Below are 23,650 nucleotides of genomic sequence, written 5' to 3'. Positions count from 1 at the left end.
ACACTATAAAATTAACATGGCACACATTAAATTGATTAAAAACTGCCGAGCTGATAGATCTTGTTCAGCCCTCTTAGTTACTCCCTCCTCCAGAAAATAGGGGTAAAATAAAATCTGTGAAGAATACAGAATTATTAATACCAGTAATGGAGGATGTGGGATTAGAATTCATGCTCTCCTGGTTCCCAGGCCAACATTTCTTTTCCTAGGCCAAAAGAATAGTAGCAGCTGCTGCTCCTGCAGTGCCTGTTGCTCTCTGGAGTTCACAACCTGTAGATCTTGGGAGCACGCTCAGCACAGATTAAAATTTCAGAGATTTTAGAAACAAACCCCTAACAAGCTCTACTAAGAATGTGTAAATAGCAATTTTTAGAGATGTTCTACTCAGTCAAAATTGAGTGGATTTTGATAGGGATAGCAAAAGGCACAACTTGACTTCAGAATTAGCTCCTTGCCAAATGTTAAGTTCCTGCTGCAATCCATGGAAGCACTAGTGCTCTTCAAAGAAGTGGTTAGAAAATGTTAACATTAGCAAAATTACTGATTTTCTTTATCCTTCGCAGAAACAGCTGAACTGTTTGCACTGAAACTATTAAAAAAGTCAATGTGAGGCACAGACCATGCATGGAAAATTTCAGCTCAAATGGTTGAGGGGATTTATAATGGAGAATTGTCAGCAAACTTTATTTTATGTGTTTACCCCAGTTCTGCCTACAATGAGTCCTGGTATTTGTGGGGTAAAAAATACTGAAAAAATGGGAGTCTCTCACACAGAGTCCAGGGTGTTTTGATATCACTGCTTCTGTGGCCTGATCCAAACCCCACTGAAGTTAGAGAGACTCTTTCCATTGACTTTGGTGGGCTCTGAATCAAGCCCCTAGTCCTGGTCAGCACCAGGAAGTAAGTGAAAATTAAAAACAGAAGCAAAACCTGCTAAAACATTTTCAAACCCCAAAGAAATGGCCTGATTCTCTCTGGTAGCTGGGATCACCTGGTGCAGAAGAGGTGGAGGTTATGATTAAAGGACCAGTTATGTTCCCTTGTTAGTAAGGGATATCTCCACAAGACCACAAAGCATGGTGGTTCAGAAATTAAGAAGGGATTATAATAAATTGGTGACTTTGAATAAACTTTTAAATCATCTTCTGAGTAAGACGGCAAAAGCCACTTAATTTTTCAGATAGGGTAATAAGAGTGAAAAATCACTAACTGTGACTGTTAACATTCTGTCACTCAGCCTTACTAATTTAGCCTCAGTTTCTTATGCTCCTAGTGTCCTTTGTAGTAAGACCATACTTTATGGATGCCACATACTCAATGCAGCCAAGACCCCTATTCTTCTTTGCATATGCGCAATGTGCCTCAGGTGGCATGTGACCAGGATTCATCACTGAAGGTCCGCTGGTTGGATCATTAGCTTCCCCAACCCAGGCCAGGGACTGACAGGGAGTACGAGGTGAATGCTGCCCAAGAGCCCGAACACACAGCATGATACAGAGGCTTCCACGTGAAGTGTTTTGCTGTTTGACACTGGTATTTTTAATAGGTATCATTAAAGGATACAAGCGTTAATACAGTAAAGCAGTGCTTTTAAATCTCACGTTGCTTTTTGGAACACAGCCATAATTTGATAAATTGAATTCATATAAGGGTGCAAAAGTAGGAAATTGTTGGAGATTGGAGGAGTGATCAAGAGTGACAAATACAAAATCATTAAAACGTAGCACTGGAAGGGACCTCAACAGGTCATCTAGTCTGATCCCCTGCACTGAAGCAGAACTAAGTATTATCTAGACAATCCCTGACAGGTGTTTGTCTAACCTGTTCTTAAACACCTCCAGTGACGGAGATTCCACACCTTCCCTAGGCAATTTGTTCCAGTACTTAATTACCCTTACAGTTAAGACATTTTTCCTAATGTCTAACCTAAATCTCCCTTGCTGAATTTAAGCCCACTACTTCTTGTCCTATCCTCAGTGGATAAGGAGAACAATTTATCACCTTCCTTTTTATAGGAATCTTTTACATACTTGAAGACTTATTTCCCCTCTCAGTCTTCTCTTCTCCAGACTAAACATACACAGTTTTTCCAATCTTTCATCATAGGTCATTTCATCGTTTTTGTTGCTCTCCCCTGAACTTCCTCCAATTTGTCCACATCTTCCCTGAAGTGTGGTGTCCAGAACTTTTACCTGAGGACTTATCAGTGCTGAGCAGATTGATTCATATTTAGTTTGTGATTCAGTATAACTCCAAAATCCTTTTCTGAAATTCTCCTTCCTAGGCAATCACTTCCCATTTTGTATTTGTGCATTCGATTATTCCTTTCTAAGTGTAGTATGTGGCATTTGTCCTTATTGAATTTCATCCTATTTATTTCAGATCATTTCTCCAATTTGATTCTTTGTAGGCAGGAAGTCCTCAAGGTTGAACCTTGTAAAATCTGCCTTCCTCCTATTTTGATTTAAAGAAAGATTTTTGGCTTCTGGAGAACTTAATGTAATCTATTTAGGTACAGTAGAACCCCATTTATCCGAGCCTCCGTTTATCTGGCTCTCTGTATTAACCGAATCAAGGTTGACAACCTAAGCCCCACTGACAGGGCTGAAGCTCTTTGCCCATTCTCCGGATTATCTGAATATTTGATTATCTGATCTTGCCCTGGTCCCAATTAGATTGGATAAATGGTGTTCCACTGTATTTTTAATGCATTTATCACCACTGTTATCTCAGTGCAGCTTATTCATCTTCTCCAAGGACAGCTCGCTATGCCAGAAAGGTAAAAAACAGCTGTCAAGCCACACTGGTTCAATATTCAGCATGATGTCCTGCCCACTAGCAGAAGCCTTGTTAGTCAGAATCTCAAATGCAAAGAACTGGGAAGAGGGGAAGGGAAATTACAAAAGTAACTACACCTTTCTCCCTGCAAATCAGAGAGACGGAATAGTTTCTTAAATAATTTAGAGAAAGAGCTGATTTATGGAGGGCTCTTAAAGCCTCCCAGAATTACTGTTAGATAAAAATGGTGATATGTGATCAAAATGAAGCCCAATGACCAAATATAACCCAAAAAACTCCACCAGCCTCCCTCAACTTGAGATGGTATAGCACACACAGACTACAGAATGTGAAGAAATAAGAAGCGATGGAATGGATAAGACAGAGTCCATCTGGGCAAAGATCACATTGGGGAAGAAAACTACTAGAGCCCCCCCTATGATAGTGCTTGGGGTGTGCTATAGACCGCCAGGATCTAATTTTGGTATGGATAGAGCCCTCTTTAATGTTTTTAATGAAGTAAATACTAATGGAAACTGCGTGATCATGGGAGACTAACTTCCCAGATATAGACTGGAGGACAAGTGCTAGTAATAATAATAGGGATCAGATTTTCCTAGATGCGATAGCTGATGGATTCCTTCATCAAGTAGTTGCTGAACCGACTAGAGGGGATGCCATTTTAGATTTGGTTTTGGTGAGTAGTGAGGACCTCATAGAAGAAATTGTTGTAGGGGACAACCTTGGTTCAAGTGATCATGAGCTAATTCAGTTCAAACTGAACGGAAGGATAAACAAAAATAAATCTGCGACAAGGGTTTTTGATTTCAAAAGGGCTGACTCTCAAAAATTAAGGAAATTAGTCAGGGAAGTGGATTGGGCTGAAGAATGTATGGATCTAAAGGCAGAGGAGGTCTGGGATTACTTCAAATCAAAGCTGCAGAAGCTATCAGAAGCTTGTATCCCAAGAAAGGGGAAAAGATTCATAGGTAGGAGTTGTAGACCAAGCTGGATGAGCAAGCATCTCAGAGAAGTGATTAAGAAAAAACAGAAAGCATACAGGGAGTGGAAGATGGGAGGGATCAGCAAGGAAAGCTACCTGATTGAGGTCAGAACATGTAGGAATAAAGTGAGAAAGGCTAAAAGTCAAGTAGAGTTGGACCCTGCAAAGGGAATTAAAACCAATAGTAAAAGGTTCTAATGCCATATAAATAAGAAGAAAATAAAGAAAGAAGTGGGACCGCTAAACACTGAGGATAGAGTGGAGGTTAAGGATAATCTAGGCATGGCCCAATATCTAAACAAACACTTGGCCTCAGTCTTTAATAAGGCTAAAGAGGATCTTAAGGGATAATGGTAGCATGACAAATGGGAATGAGGATATGGAGGTAGATATTACCATATCTGAGGTAGAAGTGAAACTCAAACAGCTTAATGGGACTAAATCGGAGGCCCAGATAATCTTCATCCAAGAATATTAAAGGAATTGGCACATGAAATTTCAAGCCCATTAGCAGGAATTTGTATTGAATCTGTAAACTCGGGGGTTGTACCGTATGACTGGAGAATTGCTAATATAGGTCCTATTTTTAAGAAAGGAAAAAAAAGTGATTCGGGTAACTACAGGCCTGTTAGTTTGACATCTGTAGTATGCAAGCTCTTGGAAAAAAATTTGAAGGAGAAAGCAGGTAAGGACATTGAGGTCAATGGTAAATGGGACAAAATACAATGTGGTTTTACAAAAGGTAGATCGTGCCAAACCAACCTGATCTCCTTCTTTGAGAAAGTAACAGATTTTTTAGACAAAGGAAACGCAGTGGATCTAATTTACCTCAATTTCAGTAAGGCGTTTGATACGGTGCCACATGGGGAATTATTAGTTAAACTGGAAAAGATGGGGATCAATATGAAAATTGAAAGGTGGATAAGGAATTGGTTAAAGGGGAGACTACAGCAGGTCATACTGAAAGGTGAACTGTCAGGCTGGAGGGAGGTTACCAGTGGAGTTCCTCAGGGATCGGTTTTGGGACCAATCTTATTTAATCTTTTTTTACAGACCTCGGCACAAAAAGTGGGAGTGTACTAATAAAGTTTGTGGATGATACAAAGCTGGGAGGTATTGCCAATTTAGAGAAGGACCGGGATATCATACAGGAGGATCTGGATGACCTTGTAAACTGGAGTAATAGTAATAGGATGAAATTTAATAGTGAGAAGTGCAAGGTCACCCATTTAGGGATTAATAACAAGAATTTTAGTTATAAACTGGAGACACATCAGTTAGAAGTAACGGAAGAGGAGAAGGACCTTGGAGTATTGGTTGACCACAGGATGACTATGAGCCGCCAATGTGATATGGCCGTGAAAAAAGCTAATGCGGTCTTGGGATGTGTCAGGCGAGGTATTTCCGGTAGAGATAAGGAGGTGTCAGTACCATTATACAAGGCACTGGTGAGACCTCACCTGGAATACTGTGTGCAGTTCTGGTCTCCCATGTTTAAGAAGGATGAATTCAAACTGGAACAGGTACAGAGAAGGGCTACTAGGATGATCCGAGGAATGGAAAATCTGTCTTATGAAAGGAGACTTAAGGAGGTTGGCTTGTTTAGCCTAACCAAAAGAAGGCTGAGGGGAGATATGATTGCTCTCTATAAATATATCGGAGGGATAAATACCAGAGAGTGAGAGGAATTAATTAAGCTCAGTACCAATGTGGACACAAGAACAAATGGATATAAACTGGCCATCAGGAAGTTTAGACTTGAAATTAGAAGGTTTCTAACCATCAGAGTAGTGAAGTTCTGGAACAGCCTTCCAAGGGAAGCAGTGGGGGCAAAAGACCTATCTGGCTTCAAGATTAAACTCGATAAATTTATGGAGGAGAAGGTATAGTGGGATAACATGACTTTGGAAATTAATTGATCTTTAACTATTCATGGTAAATAGGCCCAAAGGCCTGTGATGGAATGTTAGATGGGGTGGGATCTGAGTTACTACAGAGAATTCTTTCCTGAGTATCTGGCTGGGGAATCTTGCCCATATGCTCAGGGTTCAGCTGATCACCATATTTGGGGTCAAGAAGGAATTTTCCTCCAGGGCAGATTGGAAGAGGCCCTGGGGGTTTTTCGCCTTCCTCTGCAGCACTGGGTACGGGTCACTTGCTGGAGGATTCTCTGCACCTTGAAGTCTTTAAACCATGATTTGAGGACTTCAATAGCTCAGACATAGGTGAGAGGTTTATTGCAGGAGTGGATGGGTGAGATTCAGTGGCCTGCATTGTGCAGGAGGTTAGACTAGGTGATCATAATGGTCCCTTCTGACCTTAATATCTATGAATCTATGAATACAGTTCCCACTGTGCAAGCTTTCATTTTGCTCCAAGTGCCCAGGCAAATTAAGATGAAGCATTACAAACTGAGGATTGTAGGCTCTGAGAGTTGCAGGCTCTGAGAGTTGCACATCCACATAAAAAAGTGTGGGAAATTAATCTACTTAATTAAATCTACTTAATTTTATGCATATTATGTATGACTGTGGGGCTTCTGGTAAACTGCCAGTGTGGCCTTGGGACAAAATTTTGTATCCCTCTAACAGACCATTCTAGACAAGGAGGCAAAATAAACAGTAATTCCACAGATTCCTGACATTCATTCATCTGAGTAAGAAAAAGATTTTACGTTTTACAGAAATATGTATCCTTGAAAACAGAACATCAGAGAAAGAGAAAAACAAAAAAAACAACCAAAGAAAAGTGAGAAATTTATTTAAAAGCCCTGTAGAAACATAGATTTTCCTTATCTAACTATCCAAATTAACATTTCAGAGTAACAGCTGTGTTAAGTCTGTATCCGCAAAAAGAACAGGAGTACTTGTGGCACCTTAGAGACTAACAAATTTATTAGAGCAAATTTGTTAGTCTCTAAGATGCCAAAAGTACTCCTGTTCTTTTTATCCAAATTAAAGATCTTAAAGCACAAAGTTGTTGCAATTAAATGCTTTGGCTTCCATAAAGCAATCTAGACATTTTCTTGAGAAGAGGTAAAAATGCGTAAAACTTTAGCAAACTTTAATCCCACAGACTCTGAATCGGAAAGACTTGGTTAAAACGGTACATTGTTCCAAAGAAAATACATGAGTGGAAACATCTTAAGAACAAATGTTTATAGGACAACTTGTCTCTACATACACCCAAATAGGCAAGGTATATAGCTAAGTTTTTAGAAGGGTTATTAACTACTATTATGGAACATTATCCCACTCATTCGCAAAAACTGTCACTTGTGCAATACACATTTGCATTTTCAAGCCCTAATGAGTGCTCCCATCTATTACTTCTGCTTACCTTTAAAATAGCAGGTCTTAACTGGCGGGCGTATAACTCACCTCACTTCATTAAAAAAATGCATCAGGGCATTATATAAACAAGCCTATGACTTACTCCATTGTGCTGCTGTCTCTCCACCTTTAGTGATGTCCCACTGGAATATGGCATTTACTTTCTTTACCAGCTGATTTCCAACCTCTTTGATGCGGCGACCAATTTCTTCAAACACAAGATCACTCTGCAGCCCTGACGCCTATAAAATAAAGTACATACAGTTTTAAATGGAAAGGTACATTAAAAGGTAATAAAAGTATAACTACCGTTCAAACACAGCATCCAGAGAAGTCTATTCTGCAAAGTGATTACAATACAGTAACTCCTCACTTGACATCCTCCCGGTTAACGTCGTTTCACCCTTAGGTCGCTGACCTATTAGAGAACATACTCCTTTAAAGTCCCGCAATGTTCCCTTATAACTAGAACCCTGCGCTGACACACAAATGTGTATTGGCATCCCATGCGCTATCCGCAAAAAATTATCTGCAGATATCCGCAGATTTGCAGGGCTCTACACTGAGGGCCAGGCTGAGGCTCCGATGCACTTCCCTGCTGGAGACCAGCCAGAGAGACCCACATGGGCAGCCCACATGCAGTCGTGGACCCGCCACCTGCCCTTGGCCAGGCAGGGAGCCTGGGGGGCGGGGACAAAATCAGGGGCTGTTCTCAGCCACCCCACCACCTCCCTCGGGCAAACTCTTACCATGGCCAGGCTGTGGCTCTGAACCGCCCACCTCCCCGGCCAGAGCCAGGATGGGGAGAGCCACGTTGGTAGATGTAGGAAGCCGGCAGACCCTCCACCTACCCTGGGCTGGGGACGTGAGCCGCCCCCGTCCCAGCCCCCCCGCCCAAGGCAGGTGGAGAGACCCAGGCTCCCCGCAGCTAACAGCGCGGCTCTCCCAGACCCAGCTCTGGTGGGGGAGGAGGGGTGGCAGGGCAGCTCAGAGCTGCAGCCTGGCCACTATAACAGCCGGGCGGGCAGCTGTGGGGAGCCGTGCAGATACTCCACCTGCCCTGGGCGTGGGGCCCAAGCAGCCCCCGCCCAGCGTCCCTGCCCCCCTGGCCTTGCACTGCAGTTCCTCACAGCTGCCTACCCAAGTCTTACCATCAGAGCCCCGCGTGGATACAAAATTTGTATCTGCATCAGTGCTGCTATCCACAGAAATGGTTCACAGATATCCGCGAATATAAAGCGGATACCCCTGGATTAATTTATAATTTTGTTTGGTGCAGGGGCTTGCCTGCCCCCCAGCTTGAATGTTGGGCGGATAGAGCAGGACAAGTCCTTGCGCCCCAACCCCGCTCCTTAGCATGAGCCAGGGCGGAACAGGGCAAGCCCCCACACCTCCACCTTGTTCCCCAGGAGGAGTGCTGGGTGGGCCGAACAGGGCAAGCCCCTGCACCTCCACCCTGCTCCCTAGCTGGAATGCCCAGTGGGTGAAGCGGAGCAAGCCCCCCTGCCCCCACACAGCAGGAGAAGCGGGGCAAGCCCCTGTGCCCTGAGCCCACTACACCCCTGCCTCAACCAAGCTTCACAATCCTCATTGGTATTAAAGTAATTGTTTAAAATTATGTAAAACTTTTACTATACATGTATATAATGTCTTTTGTCTGGTGAAAAAAATTACCCTGGAACCTAACCCCCCTAATTTACATTCATTCTTATGGGGAAATTGGATTCGCTTAACATGGTTTCGCTTAAAGTTCCATTTTTCAATAACATAACTAGGATGTTAAGTGAGGAGTTACTGTATAATAGAGATATGTCTCCTTCCACACACAATAATCACATCCAGCACGTCTACTTTAGACGGTAAATTCTACCTGAAAAAAACATTTTTTTTGTGGAATTGTTCCTGAGAACGATTTCACAAATTACCTCTATAGTTCTTGCGATTTATCTTTGTAATTTAAATAATCCTGAAGTGAAAGCATATATTTAAGCCTTATAAATTACCTTTCAATTTACCTGAAGTGTAATCATGGCTTCTGCCCCACAATGCATTATGTACACTAGTTATAGAATAAGGCATCATCTAAAAAATGGGTTGCCTTTATTTTCAACATATTAACTTTCAAAAAATAGATTGATTTATAAGGTTTCAGTGTATTCATTTCGCCGTGGACAGTCAAAGATATAGCATATATTCAGTATTTTTGGTGTCAAACTGTTTGACTAATGGTAAATTTAAGCTATTATGTAACTACTGCAAATCCTACCTTGACGCCACAACGTGGCTGTTCGACAGCGATGGTAGCAGAGGAGAAGCGGGGCAAGCCCCTGTGCCCTGAGCCCACCACTGACCATGCTATCAAGGTGTCGGGACTGTCAGCCCAGCGAGGGGGTTGTTTCCTCTGTGGAGAGGTGTATAATCCCTCTTCCTAAGGCTGTAAACTAGCTAAATTGAGGAGGTAAATGCCCCGCTGACAGCCCAGCCAGCCTGTGGCCGAAAACAATGGCTAGAACAACATGGAAAACCAAGTCTCCGTTCTCTGCATGTTCCTCAATCCCCACTTCGGAGGCAGTGAGGCATTCGAATGACAAGAGGCTGCAAAAAATCTCAGGTGCCAGGTCGCCAAAAGGAAACCGGACAACTCTCTCAGTGTGCACTTACAACTGCAGAACACTGACGAGGGAGGAATCGATAAACCATCTCATGGAGGAAAAGGCAAAAACAGCCTGCGATGTGCTGGGTCTTTGCGAAACATGACAAAAGAAGGAGATGGAGGTCAGCTGGAGGGATGGAAGCATGGTCATTCTAGGAAAAGGAGAAGGCATGAGGACAGCTAGAGAAGTCGGATTCATCATAAACAAGAAACGGTCTTTGAAAATTGTCTCAAGCCATTTGAAGTCATCGCGTATTGGGGTGCTTTACCTCCTACTGAACCAAAATAGTACCCTCAAAATCATCGAGATCTATACTCCTCTAAGTGCATGCGAAGATGATGATGTAGAAGAATTTTATCAGGAACTGGGGGAAACCCTCGCTCGGAGTTCCACATTATACGATTGTGATGGGAGATTTTAACGCCAAGGTTGGAAGATGGAGAGAGGGTGTAAAGTTCATAGGAAGGTATGGTATCAGAGAATGACTAGCTATATTGGCAGAAATGAGGAAAATGTTCATTGGTAACACCTGGTTCCGAAAGGAGGCCAACAGAAGATGGACCTGGATTGCACCAAACACGAAGACAAAAAATGAAATTGATTACTTTCTGATTGATAGACGACACGTTGTGCAGGATATTTCAGTAGTGCCATCATTCAATATCGGTAGCGACCATCACCTACTGACAGCCTGACTCACATTCACTGTGTGAATGTGGAGAAAAAGGCGCTGTGTATGGAGAACAGAAGGCACGAAATGGTAGCTTTCAATGAGGCAATCCCGAAGGAAAACATTTCTAGGAAAGACTGCAGCCTCCTGGACAACTGCGACGACGATTATGAGAACTTTAGTAAGAGACTGAAATGGTGTGTGAAATCAGCTGAGCGTGAAAGACCAAGAAGAGCTTGCGGAAGAATCTCGGAGAGGACAAAGACTTTATGGAGAAGAGGAGGACAATGAAAAGAAATGGCAGCGACAGGCTTGAGTTCTCCCTTCTCTGCAAGCTCATACGAATGAAGTTGAAGGAAGACTTCAAGAAATTTCGAACCGAAAAGCTCCTAAAGGCTGCTGAAGATCCTAAAAGTCTCAAAAAATGCAAACGGGAACTGGCATTGTACAGGTCATCATTATCTGTTTTGAAGGACAGAGAATCAGTAAACGATCAAATAGAGATGGAGGCGATCTGCAGCGATTTCTATACCCAGCTGTTTGCATCCCGTATAGACGTCCCAATGCCATCACTTCAACAAACTGATGAACACATACCCCCTGTTCTCATCAGCGAAGTCCGTCACGCAGTCCATCAAATGAAAGAGGGGAAGGCTTCAGGCAAGGACGGTCTGATAGCAGAAGTGCTTAAGGCGGGAGGTCAGGAACTTTGCAAAGCTCTCGCCCAAAGGTTCAGCTGCTACCTGGAAATCCAAAAGATCCCGTCCAGTTGGACGGGGTCCAATACCATCTTGCTGCATAAGAAAGGCGATAGAGAAAATCTAAAGAACTATCGCCCAATCTGCCTGCTTTCACATATCTCTAAGTTGTTCACTAAAATAATAACAAATTGTCATAAATATAAAGGGAAGGGTAAACCCCTTTGAAATCCCTCCTGGCCAGGGGAAAGCTCCTCTCACCTGTAAAGGGTTAAGAAGCTAAAGGTAACCTCGCTGGCACCTGACCAAAATGACCAATGAGGAGACAAGATACTTTCAAAAGCTGGGAGGAGGGAGAGAAACAAAGGGTCTGGGTCTGTCTGTAGTTGTCTTGGCCGGGGATAGACCAGGAATGGAGTCTTAGAACTTTTAGTAAGTAATCTAGCTAGGTATGTGTTAGATTATGATTTCTTTAAATGGCTGAGAAAAGAATTGTGCTGAATAGAATAACTATTTCTGTCTATGTATCTTTTTTGTAACTTAAGGTTTTGCCTAGAGGGGTTCTCTATGATTTTGAATCTAATTACCCTGTAAGATATCTACCATCCTGATTTTACAGGGGGGATTTCTTTATTTCTATTTACTTCTATTTTTTATTAAAAGTCTTCTTGTAAAACACTGAATGCTTTTTCATTGTTCTCAGATCCAAGGGTTTGGGTCTGTGGTCACCTATGCAAATTGGTGAGGCTTTTTATCCAACATTTCCCAGGAAAGGGGGGGTGCAAGTGTTGGGAGGATTGTTCATTGTTCTTAAGATCCAAGGGTCTGGGTCTGTAGTCACCTAGGCAAATTGGTGAGGCTTTTTACCAAACCTTGTCCAGGAAGTGGGGTGCAAGGTTTTGGGAAGTATTTTGGGGGGAAGGACGCGTCCAAACAGCTCTTCCCCAGTAACCAGTATTAGTTTGGTGGTGGTAGCGGCCAGTCCAAGGATAACGGGTGTAATATTTTGTACCTTGGGGAAGTTTTGACCTAAGCTGGTAAAGATAAGCTTAGGAGGTTTTTCATGCAGGTCCCCACATCTGTACCCTAGAGTTCAGAGTGGGGGAGGAACCTTGACACAAATCAACTGTCATGAAACCTGGATGAACAGCAACATAGAGAGCAGGCTGGCTTTTGAAGGAATTACAGCATGACAGACCACATCTTCACTCTAAACCAACTACTAGAGCGTTCAAGGGAATACAAGTTCCTTTTGTGCATTGCCTTCGTGGACTACAAGAAGGTGTTCATCAGCGTAGAGACTAACGCCATTCTTGAAGCTCTTTCAGAACAGGGCATCAGCATGAAATATATCACATTACTAAAGGAAGCGAACTCTGGCTGCAGCACGGACATATCACTGTTCGATACTCCCCTCCGAATCCCCATCAAGAAAGGAGTGAAACAAGAAGATACAGTTTCACCAAAATTATTCACAGCCTGTCTTGAACTGGTTTTTCGATGAGCAGACTTGAAAGGCAGGATTAATATCAACGGCGAGCGGATAAACCATCTAAGGTTCATAGATTATATCATACTGATAGCTGAAAATACAGCCCAGATTGAGAGAACGCTTAAAGAACTGAACATGAAAAGTAGTCAAGTCGGATTAAAAATGAACCGGTCGAAAACAAAATATATGAGATCAAATGGTCTGCCAAGAACCCAAACATCACTTGGAGGAGAGCAGATCCAAGAGGTTGATAAATACGTTTATTTGGGCCAGGAAGTCAAAATGCACCACGATCAGAAAGGCGAACTATCGCGCAGAAAAAAAGCTGGACGGTGCACATTCAATGACATCAAGGACATCCTCCAAGGAAAGATCAGCAAAACAACTCGTGCAAATCTTTTTAACTTGACTGTGCTTCCAGCGATGTTATATGGCAGCGAAACATGGTCGCTGACAAAGACTGAAGAACATCAACTGTCACACAGAGGGAGATGGAACGAACATTTTTGGGCATTTTGCTCCGCAATCACATCCCCAACGAAATAATTTGGCAGCTGTCTGGAGTGAGAGACATTGTTGAAAGCAGGCTCAGCAAAGTGCGGTGGGTGGGACATGTGGCCCGACTCAGCAACAACATTTCTATCTGAGTGGTATCCATGAGAACAAAAATGGCCATGCGATCAGCCTCCAAAGAGGTGGGATGATTTCCTCACAAGGAGATATGGACAAGCGTGACGAAGGATTGGAAGACATGTTGTGATCAGCTCAGTCTCAGCTGATGAAAGACCGACAGTCTACGCATGTAACTAAATTTAAATATTTACATTTTGCATCCAGTTAGTCATTTGTAAGCCTTTGTCGCTTTTGAAAAGATACATGGTTTAATGGATAAGTTTTTACATTTTAGGAAGCTGCTCCAATATTAACATTTTTATCTATTACATTTCATCCTACAGTCCAGTTATCAGACTAAGGCAGAGTTAAAGGTGCCATGATATCTTTTATTCACCTTACTGTACCTAGGTGTACATAGCACACAGGATATTGTAAGTGTTGCAATGAGCATTGCCTAAAATTAAGATTGCCTGACACATTTCATTATAACACATCATTTTCAATTGCTTATAACTTTTTCAAACTTCAATCATTGAGGCTGAAGTTTTCCATGATGGCTGTCTAGCTCAGGCTGAAATATTTTGGAAAATTTGAGCAAAAATGCTTCAGCCATTTCTCAGAACAAGGTCAGAGAAATGTAAGCAGTTTTGCCGATGTTAAAAAATTATTACAACCACTTCACTGAGAAGCTCTAGCAACTCCACACACTGGAGCAGGGACTAGAAATTTGGCACAGATATCCCTCTGGTCAAAGAGCTGTGCCTTTTGTCATCCCTTTGAAAATCTGTCCAAATTTAGCCAAGATACAAGCCTCTGAAACCCAGTTTGCGGACATTGTTTAGAGACGTGTTAAAGTTTGACAGTTACATTCTCTGAACATTCCATCTGTTCTGAGCCTGATCTAGCCCTGGACTGCAGAGGATAAGCAGGATTTTCCCTGAAATTGCTCCCCATAAAAATGGGGGTGCTATGTAGCACTAGGCACCAGAACTAAGAGCAGGGAGGTGGCACAGGCAAGCTTAATTCTGGCATTTCCTAACTTCTGAGTACTTGATTTTGTAGCTTTAATATTCTTTTCATATAATTCTTGTACATAATATAGGATATATGCTATAATGGAACTTTAGCAATACTTTGGCATGAAATACAAGGTAGAATGTCATTGCTATGAACATCAAATTCTAAGCCTACCATATTTTATTGTACTCTTTTATACATTTTGGGGATAGATTGGCGTTATTGTCAGATAAAAGACAAATCTGATAAGGAGTAGAAATACTGTACTTTTAAGGGACAACTATACAAAAAAACAACCCTTGCCAACCTTAAAGACAAACTAAGACGTCTACAATGGGTTACATCTCCAAAGGATTTTTGCTGACAGTATACAATTGCCAAAGGTATGCGCATTGCAGATGTGGACTGGAATGGGTTGATGGGGGGTGATTAGATGCAAATGTGAGGCAGACAAATGGAAACAAACTATTTAGCCACAGTAGTACTGAAGACAATCTGGATGAATCTGGGAACAGACACCAAGGAACACCACTATGGGGGACAAGATTGTCTATGCCTGGCTTATTTTCATGCCATTAAAGAAATCTAAAACAGGAAGGATGAGACTCTCCAATATGCCACATGACTTAAAGGCTGAGAAGGTGTAAGGAGAAAGAGTTTTCTAGGAACTTGTCTTAAGTATTATATAATTCCATTTCCGTAGTATCTGAGCACCTCACAATCTTTAATGCATTTGTCCTCAGAACCCCCATGAGGTAGTGAAGTACTATCACCACTCTACAGATGGCGAACAGAGGCACAGAAAATAAATTACTTGTCCAAGGTCACACAGGAATATGATTGTGAAGCAGGAAATTGAACCCAGGTCTTCAGAGGCCTAGACTAGCACCCCAACTCTCCCATCCACAATCTGGTCTGTGCCCCACCCTGACAATCATAACATCTAGGTCAGAGGCAGGCAAACTTTTTGGTCTGAGGCTGTGCCTCCCCAAACAGCCAGCCGTGGTCCAGTCCCCGCCCCAGATCCCCCCACCCCCCGCTTCTCGCCTCCTGATGTCCCCCCGCCAGACTCCTGCCCCATCCAACCCCCCCGTTCCCTGAAAGCCCCCCCAAAACCCCCGCCCCATCCACACACCCCCCCCGACTGCCCCCTGCCAACCCATCCAACCCCTCCTCTCCTTCCTGACTGTCCCCCCTCCCCCCAGGTCCCCTGCCACATCCAACCCCCGCTTCTCCCTGTCCCCTGACTGCCTCCAGAACCCTGCCCGACTGCCCCCCGCCGCCCCATCCAACCCCCCCTCCTTCTGGACTGCCCCCCCCGGGATCCCTACCCCCATTCAACCCCCCTGTTCCCCGTCCTCTGACCACTCTGACCCCTGTCCATGCCCCCCCGTCCCAACTCCCCTGCCCTCTTTCCAACCCCGCCGCTTCCTGCCCCCTTACCGCGCTGCCTGAAGCACTGGTGGCTGGAGCCTGGCTGGAGCCAGCCACGCCACCGCGCAGCACAGAGCACCGGGTCAGGCTGGGCTCTGCAGCTGCACTGCCCCAGAAGCTCACTGCCCCAAGCATTGTGCCAGCAGCATGGCGAGGTGAGGCTGTTGGGGAGGGGGAGACAACCGGGGAGGGGCTGGGGACGAGACAACCGGGCCAGGAGCTCAGGGGCTGGGCAGGAGGGTCCCGCAGGCTGGATGTGGCCCGCAGGCCGTAGTTTGCCCACCTCTGTTCTAGGTACATCAAAGCAAATGCCTATACACACATAGCAGGAGCTAGATTGTGAACCCCTTACTCACCTTGGTGAGAGTTATTCACTTGAGTAGCCTCCAACCCTTTTCTACAAAATAAACATTTCTCAGTACTTTTTATTTGTATTCTTTTTAATTTGCCCCTTCCACCTTTCTCCTCCTTTATTGTATATCTTGACTTTAACTCTTCCTCTGTCTTTCTGTCCATTTTCCCCTCAATCTATAAAAGGTGACTCATTTCTAAATGTACACAGTATTTTTTCTCCAAAGTCTTGTCTACACCAGAAAAACAGGTCCCCATATTGTAGACACAGCCATTAATAGTGCAACTGAGTTTGAGCTCAGCCACCAGGTGCTCATATCTGTGGATCTTACACAACCATCCAGTTCACTTTCTAGTGTGTTCTTAGTAGCTTCTTCTGTATAAGATGTGGTGATTCACAACCGAATAGCTAAGATTGCTGCCAAGCACTTCAAAACTGGAACACCCATACAGGACATTTTCTCAAATAGATCAATGAACCTAGAAGTTTAAATAACTCTTACCTGTGTATTACTGTATTAGTTTACTCATCTCATATCACTTGTGAGACTGCTACAAAATTCTAGTATTTTGTACATTCTTTCAAAAGTAAAACAGAAGTATGCTTCTCCACAAGTTGATCCATCTAAGTGTCTTTTTCCCCTACCTTAATGGGGTCTTTAGCTGAAGGTTTATCAAGGATTGATGTCAGATCTACATATGCTCCTGCAATGGCAACTTCTCCAGTTTCTTTGACCTGTTAAAAGAAAATTCATATTCTGAGTGGATCATGCCAAGTAAAGAAAGAGGAGTTATAATGACCAAAACAGCTACATTTTAAAGCGACCAAGCAATCTTCCTCATGTCTTGCATCACAGATTAGAAAACAAAACTTAAAAAGCTCCAGCAAAGAGAAAAACAAAGGAAAATCATGTTTGAAGTAAATTAGAAATTATTGCTTTTACAAACAGTCCTAAAAAAGAACAATGATGTTTGTTTTGATGCATAAAGAAAGCCCAAATATTATTATGATGATGTTTTTCTATTAAAACTACCACCACAGATTTTCTGGATAAGGCCATGATAGCAGGACACAAATAAAATAGCTCTTATATAGCGCTTTTCTTCAGTAGATCTCAGAGTGCTTTAAAAAGGATAAACTTTTACAAACTGAGGCACAGAGGTGATGTGATTTCCCTAGGTTCACTGAACAGGCCAGTGGCAGAGCTGGGAATGGAACCCAGATAGTTCTTTTGAGTGCCGGCCCAGTGCTCTATCCACTAGAGAGCACTACATCTTCAATTATCAGTTCAAATTATTTCAAGTACGTAGCCTCAATGCTAGGACATTCTACCTACAAATAGACTATCTGTTCAAATGAGCACTAAGAGCATGCTACTACAGTATCTAACAAGCATGGCTAGAGCGATTTAATTCTATTTCTCTTCTAAGGAATTTTTAAGCTTTACTTTTTTGGATATGGAAAGATATTTCTCCTTGGCCTAAAAAGACACCATCAACTTAAAAATCATGCTTCTATTTGAAAATGTACTTCTGTTGTTCAAACGACAGCTAAGGTTACTTGTTTACATAAATAATCAGTTCACAGCAAGCTGGGACATGAATCTACCCTGCACTAGCCTACTATGGACTAGCTGTCTCTATGGACACCACTGATGCACATTAACACTTCCTTGATGCACTCTGATTTAGTCCTGTTTCAAAGAAGACTCGATCAAAGCGCATTATCAAATTGTTAATACACATCAGCAGGGTCCACAAGGACAGGCTAGAGTCACACCCCAGCTTACCATGAAACAAATGTTTGTGTAAACAAGCCCTGAAATAGTTCAAAGAGAAAAGATCTTGCTCTATTTTTCCATTTATTTACTTTATGCATATATGCTTTTGACAGCATTTTGTGTGTAGTCAGTTTCACTGTTCCCCTCCTTTTGTGGGTCTTTAAGGCAGCAACAGGGAAGAATTAAAATATTTTGATAGGAAAATAGATTCGTTGTTGTGAAGTGATAAAAAAATGACAGAACTCCTTTTTTCTAAGGACTGGATTTCAACTTGACATTGCCTCTTTAAAGAGAAGCTACAGATTCATTTAAATAGTATTTGTTCAAATATGTTGTGCACAAGCCTGTTGTTGTTGAATAACTGCAGAATCTGACTGACAAGACTCCATTCTTCCCCCTTCTTTTGTTGTTTCCTTCAAGGCATTCCATGTGAAAGCATAAGCTCTTTGGGACAGGGACTATGTGTAATTTATACTATCAGGTACCTAAGCTACCTCTTGCTACAAAATAAAATAGATAGGGGAAACTAAGCAGAGATCACAAATATTTAGACAGAGGCTTCATGTATTCCAATTGGCCCAGTAATCACAAATCCTGACCTGGAACCTTTTCACACAGATGACTTAATAAATCCAATATTAAGTAACTGACCATTAAGGTTAAGATTTTGTCACAGTTATTTTTAGTAAAAATCACAGACAGCTCACAGAAATTCACGGGAGCTCATGACCTATCTGTGACTTGACTAAAAATAACCGGGGGGGAGAGGGGGGGAACCAGGACTGGGTGGGAGGTGGAGGAATGACAGCTGGAGTCACCCCACCACTGTGGGGGTGGAGGGACCCAGACCCAGCTCCAGTTGCCGCAGCCACGAGCAGGGCTGGGGAGAGTGAGTGTTGGGGTACACAGCACTAGCTCTAGAGCTGGCCGCAACTGCTGGGCAGGGGCACACGGTCCCAGCTCCAATCCCAGCCACAGCCAAGGGTGCAGAGCCCCAGCTATAGTCACAGGGGGGTGTTCACAGCTACGGCTGAAACTGTGGGACAGGGGTGCACGGTCCCGGCTGTGGTCCTGGGAAGTTGTGGGGCAGAGATGCACGGCCCTGGCTATGGCTCCAGCCAAGGGTGCACTGACACAGCTATGGTGGAAGCCGTGGGGGGAGGGGGGCCCACACAGTCCTGGCTCCAGCCCCAGGTGTGGGGCAGGGGAGCATAGCCCCAGCTCCAGCCACACCAGGGGAAGGGGGTGGGAACAGAGGGGCACGGTCCCAGGTGAAGCAGAAGACGACACGGAGGTATGGTAAAGTTACAGAATCAGTGACTTCTGTGACCTCCGTGACTAAACTGTATCCTTACTGATGGTTTGTAAAACCTATAACAGGATGGCCTATACACAACATTTTAGAATACATTACTATTTGCATTGGTGCTTTGCTGAAATTTAAGACTAATGTATAAGTATTCTTTGTTGAAACTTTTGAAAATAATTAAAGGTGAGATAATGCAAGTCTGGGATGCCAACTGCTGCTTGTTCCTGAAAGCCTATGAACTTTAATCCAGCAATCTACATGTGTGTGAACAAAATGTATGCATGGTTCCTTTTCTCTTCCCCAGGAGTTTTGTATCTCTTTGAGATAAGCCCATCTGCTGGTCAGAACATAAGATCCTTGAAAAAGTTGGTAGGGTCTTTTTCCCTAATATGTGCACAGTGGTGAGCACACTCTGGTCATCATGAACAATTATAGTATTTTATTAAGGCATCCAAAGACTCCCAGCCTAAGCACCAAAAAACCTAAGTGTACTATACTTAACAGCTTAGCCTTTTTAAAATAATATATTAAATTACAGAGAAATTACAAGAAACCTTCAACAGACATGCACAACAAACACATATTTGATTTGATAAAGTAGCTTAATATTACAGCACTGCTTCCCCTTGCAAGATGTTCAAGGGGTAGAGAAAGAAAAGCAAATCTACACTGCCTGATAAGATGAGATGGAGAGGAGGAAGAAGGGAACTGACTCAGACACAACAGGTTTGGGAAGAGAGATAAAAAGCTTGAAGATGTAAGTGACAAGAATACCCAAGAAATAGGCAGTTTCATTTATTGTGTTGATTAAATCAGCCAAGGAAAAACTACAAACCAAAAATTATTCAAATCATGTCTAGGGGCTTGTCTATGCACATAGAGGTACCAGTTTAACTTACGGCATGATTTTAAACTGATTTAGTTAAACCAGTACACAAGATTCTGGGGATACTCTTATTTTGGTTTAAACCAGGTTTATTAAGGCTTAGTTTAAATTAGTTTAAGCTAAATTGGTGCAGCTTTTCTGTATAGAAAAGACCTTTGGTACAGGTTCAAGCTAAACCATAACAAGACAGCGTCTACTTACAGGTTTGCACCAGTTCAGCTAAACAGGTACAAATTTGTGTGTTGACAAGGCCTAAGATAGAGACATTGAAGATAACCACTTGCAGTTTTCACATTTTTCCATCATTAAATATATATATAAACCTCAAAAGCTATATTTACAAAAACAGTACAATGCACTTAATTTGGAATCTTAATGCTATAAAAATCCCTAAATTAAGGGAGTTCTTATAGACAATGTTATTTCTAGCAACTGTGTATGCAATCTCAATGACAGCAGAAAACTATTATTATTAGATGTAGAAATGAGGTGAAGTGATAAAGACTTCTTTTCTTCAGAGCTATGATTGAAGAACCATTTTGTTCCCCCACAGGAAAAAAAAAAACAACAACTTTTAACATCCTTTGCTAAAGCCCATAGCCTGAGTCTCGCTGTTCTGACCTTGGTTTGAACGTGAATTCTGTTTCCCTCCTTCCACATCTCTGTTTGCAGAGTTTGTCCTGGAAAGACTGGTTTTACAAAACGGACCTGCAAAAAGAAAGAGTTCAGATTGCCTTATTTATTTCTAAATAAAAACATTCAGCAGTAGTACTGATTTGCATGTAAACAAATATGCAATCTAGAGCATAAAATCAATTGAAATAGAAAAAACTGTTCAGAAAACATGTAATTGTCAAAGCAGATTATCTAACAATTAGGGCTGTCAAACGATTAAAAAAATTAATCGCGATTAATCGCACAGTTAAACAATAACAGAATACCATTTATATAAATATTTTTGGATATTTTACACATTTTCAAATATATTGATTTCAGTTACAACACAGAACACAAAGTGTACAGTGCTCAGTTTGTATTTATTTTGTATTATAAATACTTGCACTATAAAAATAAAAGATAGTATTTTTCAATTCACTTAAGTACTGTAGTGCAATCTCTTTATCATGAAAGTTAAACTTACAAATGTAGAACTATGTACAAAAAATAACTGCATTAAAAAATAAAACAATGTAAAACTTTAGAGCATACAAGTCCACTCAGTCCTACTTCTTGTTCAGCCAATCGCTCAAACAAATTTGTTTACATTTACAGCAGATAATGCTGCCCACTTCTTGTTTACAATGTCACCTGAAAGTGAGAACAAGCATTCACATGGCACTGTTGTAGCCGGCATTGCAAGTGCCAGATGCACTAAAGATTCATATGTCCCTTCGTTCTTCAACCATCATTCCAGAGGACATGCATCATGCTGATGATGGGTTCTGCTTGATAATGATCCAAAGCAGTGCAGACCAACATATGTTCATTTTCATCGTCTGAGTCAGATGCCACCAGCAGAAGGTTGATTTTTTTTTGGTGGTTCTAGTTCTGTAGTTTCCACATCAGAGTGTTGCTTTTCTAAGACTTCTGAAAGCAGCTTTACACCCCGTCTCTCTCAGATTTTGGAAGGCACTTCAGATTCTGAAACCTTGGGTTGAGTGCTGTAGCTATCTTTACAAACCTCAAATTGGTACCTTCTTTGAGTTTTGTCAAATCTGCAGTGAAAGTGTTCTTAAAATGAACAACATGCTGGGTCATCATCCAAGACTACAATAATATGAAACATATGGCAGAAAACGGGTAAAACACAGAGCAGGAGACATACAGTTCTCCCCCAAGGAGTTCAGTCACAAGTTTAATTAACGCATTATTTTTTTTAACAAGCGTCATCAGCATGGAAGCATGTACTCTGGAATGGTGGCCAAAGCATGAAGGGACATACGAATGCTTAGCATATCTGGCACGTAAATACCTTGCAACGCTAGCTACAGAAGTGCCATGTTCTCTTCTTTCTGTTCTCACTTTCAGGTGACATTGTAAATAAGAAGTGGGCAGCATTATCTCCCATAAATGTAAACAAACTAGTTTCTCTTAGTGATTGGCTGAACAAGACGTAGGACTGAGTGGACTTGTAGGCTCTAAAGTTTTACATTGTTTTGTTTTTTGAGTGCAGTTATGTAACAAAACAAATCTACATTTGTAAGTTGCACTTTCACAATAAAGAGAGTGCACTACGGTACTTGTATGAGGTGAATTGAAAAATAGTATTTATTTTGTTTGTCATTTTTACAGTGCAAATATTTGTAATAAAAATAATATAAAGTGAGCACTTGTATTCTGTGTTGTAACTGAAATCAATATATTTGAAAAGGTAGAAAAACATCCAAAATATTTAATAAATTTCAATTGGTATTCTATTGTTTAACAGTGCGATTAAATTGCGATTAATTTGTTTAATCACAATTAATTTTTTGAGTTAATTGCATGAGTTAACTGCTATTAATCGACAGCCCTACTAGCAATATTTATAGAAACATACTAGCTACAGCCATGAAAATACACAGAGTATTAAGTAAAAGCAAAGTGAGTACTCTGTCATTGTGGCAGACTGATTTAATATAAGTTTGCACAGACAAATCTAAAGTCCGTTTCCACCTTAGGAAATGTAATGAACAGGAACTACTCCTTAATAGCTGAATAATCAAGGAAGAGAAATTAACTGCCAAGAACAGACCTTAATTGCCTTGAATCTGGTCACATCATTATTTGCAAAGTGCTTCAAAACATGCCTGGCAGCAAAACCAAATGAACACAGTCCATGCAGTATGGGTTTCTGAAATCCTATTTAAAAAAAAAAAAAAGAACAATTTTTTGTTTTAATGTACATGTTTTGCTCTCCTTTTTTAAGGGCCTATATTTTTATATGCATCTTTATACTCAAATTATAGAAATGTAGGGCTGGAAGGGGCTTCAAAGTGTCATTAAGTCCAGTCCTCTATGCTGAGGCAGGACCAAGTAAACCTAGACCAGCCTTGTCCAACCTGTTTTTAACTACCTCCAATGATGGGGATTCCACAACCTCACTTGGAAGCCTTTTCCAGAGCTTAACTACCCTTATAGCTAGAAAGGTTTTCCTAATATCTAACCTAAATCTCCCTGGCTGCATATTAAAACCATTAATTCTTGTCATACTTCAGTCGACATGATCACAGACCTCTTTATCACAGCCCTTAACACACTGGAAGACTGGTTATCAGTCTTCTTTTCTCAAGACTAAACATACCCAGTTTTTAAAACCTTTCCTCATAGGTCAGGTTTTCTAAACCTGTCACCATTTTTGTTGCTCTCCTCTGGACTCTCTCCAATTTGTTCACATCTTTCCTAAAGTGTGGCATCCAGAACTGGACAGAGTACTCCAGCTGAGGCCTCAACAGTGCCATGAAGAGCATGACAATTACTTCCCTGGTCTTACATTCAATGCTCCTGTTAATGCACCCCAGAATGGTATTAGCCTTTTTCGCAACTGCATCACATTGTTGACTCGTATTCAATTTGTAATCCACTATAACCCCCAGATGCTTTTCAGTAGTACTACTACCTAGCCACTTATTCCCCATTTTGCAGTAGTGC

General features: G+C 41.9%; 1 protein-coding gene across 4 annotated transcripts in view; it reads right to left on the bottom strand.

Annotated features, from left to right (window-relative positions):
• HSD17B4 (hydroxysteroid 17-beta dehydrogenase 4) overlaps positions 1-23,650 on the bottom strand; it is a 118,987-nt gene that overhangs the window by 11,559 nt on the left and 83,778 nt on the right. For all 4 annotated transcript variants that reach the window (XM_073344778.1, XM_073344781.2, XM_073344779.1 and 1 more), the window contains 4 exons: positions 22,755-22,861; positions 20,642-20,728; positions 16,691-16,780; positions 7,217-7,355 (listed from right to left, as the gene is read on the bottom strand). In XM_073344778.1, the coding sequence (XP_073200879.1) occupies positions 7,217-7,355; positions 16,691-16,780; positions 20,642-20,728; positions 22,755-22,861 (423 nt within the window). The remainder of the gene's footprint in view (positions 1-7,216; positions 7,356-16,690; positions 16,781-20,641; positions 20,729-22,754; positions 22,862-23,650) is intronic.

The sequence above is a fragment of the Lepidochelys kempii genome, chromosome 5 (genome assembly GCF_965140285.1).
Source record: "Lepidochelys kempii isolate rLepKem1 chromosome 5, rLepKem1.hap1, whole genome shotgun sequence".
In the NCBI taxonomy this organism is placed as follows: Eukaryota; Metazoa; Chordata; order Testudines; family Cheloniidae; genus Lepidochelys; species Lepidochelys kempii.
The sequence above is the reverse complement of the archived record's forward strand: the minus strand, read 5'-3'. Positions and strand labels throughout refer to the sequence as shown.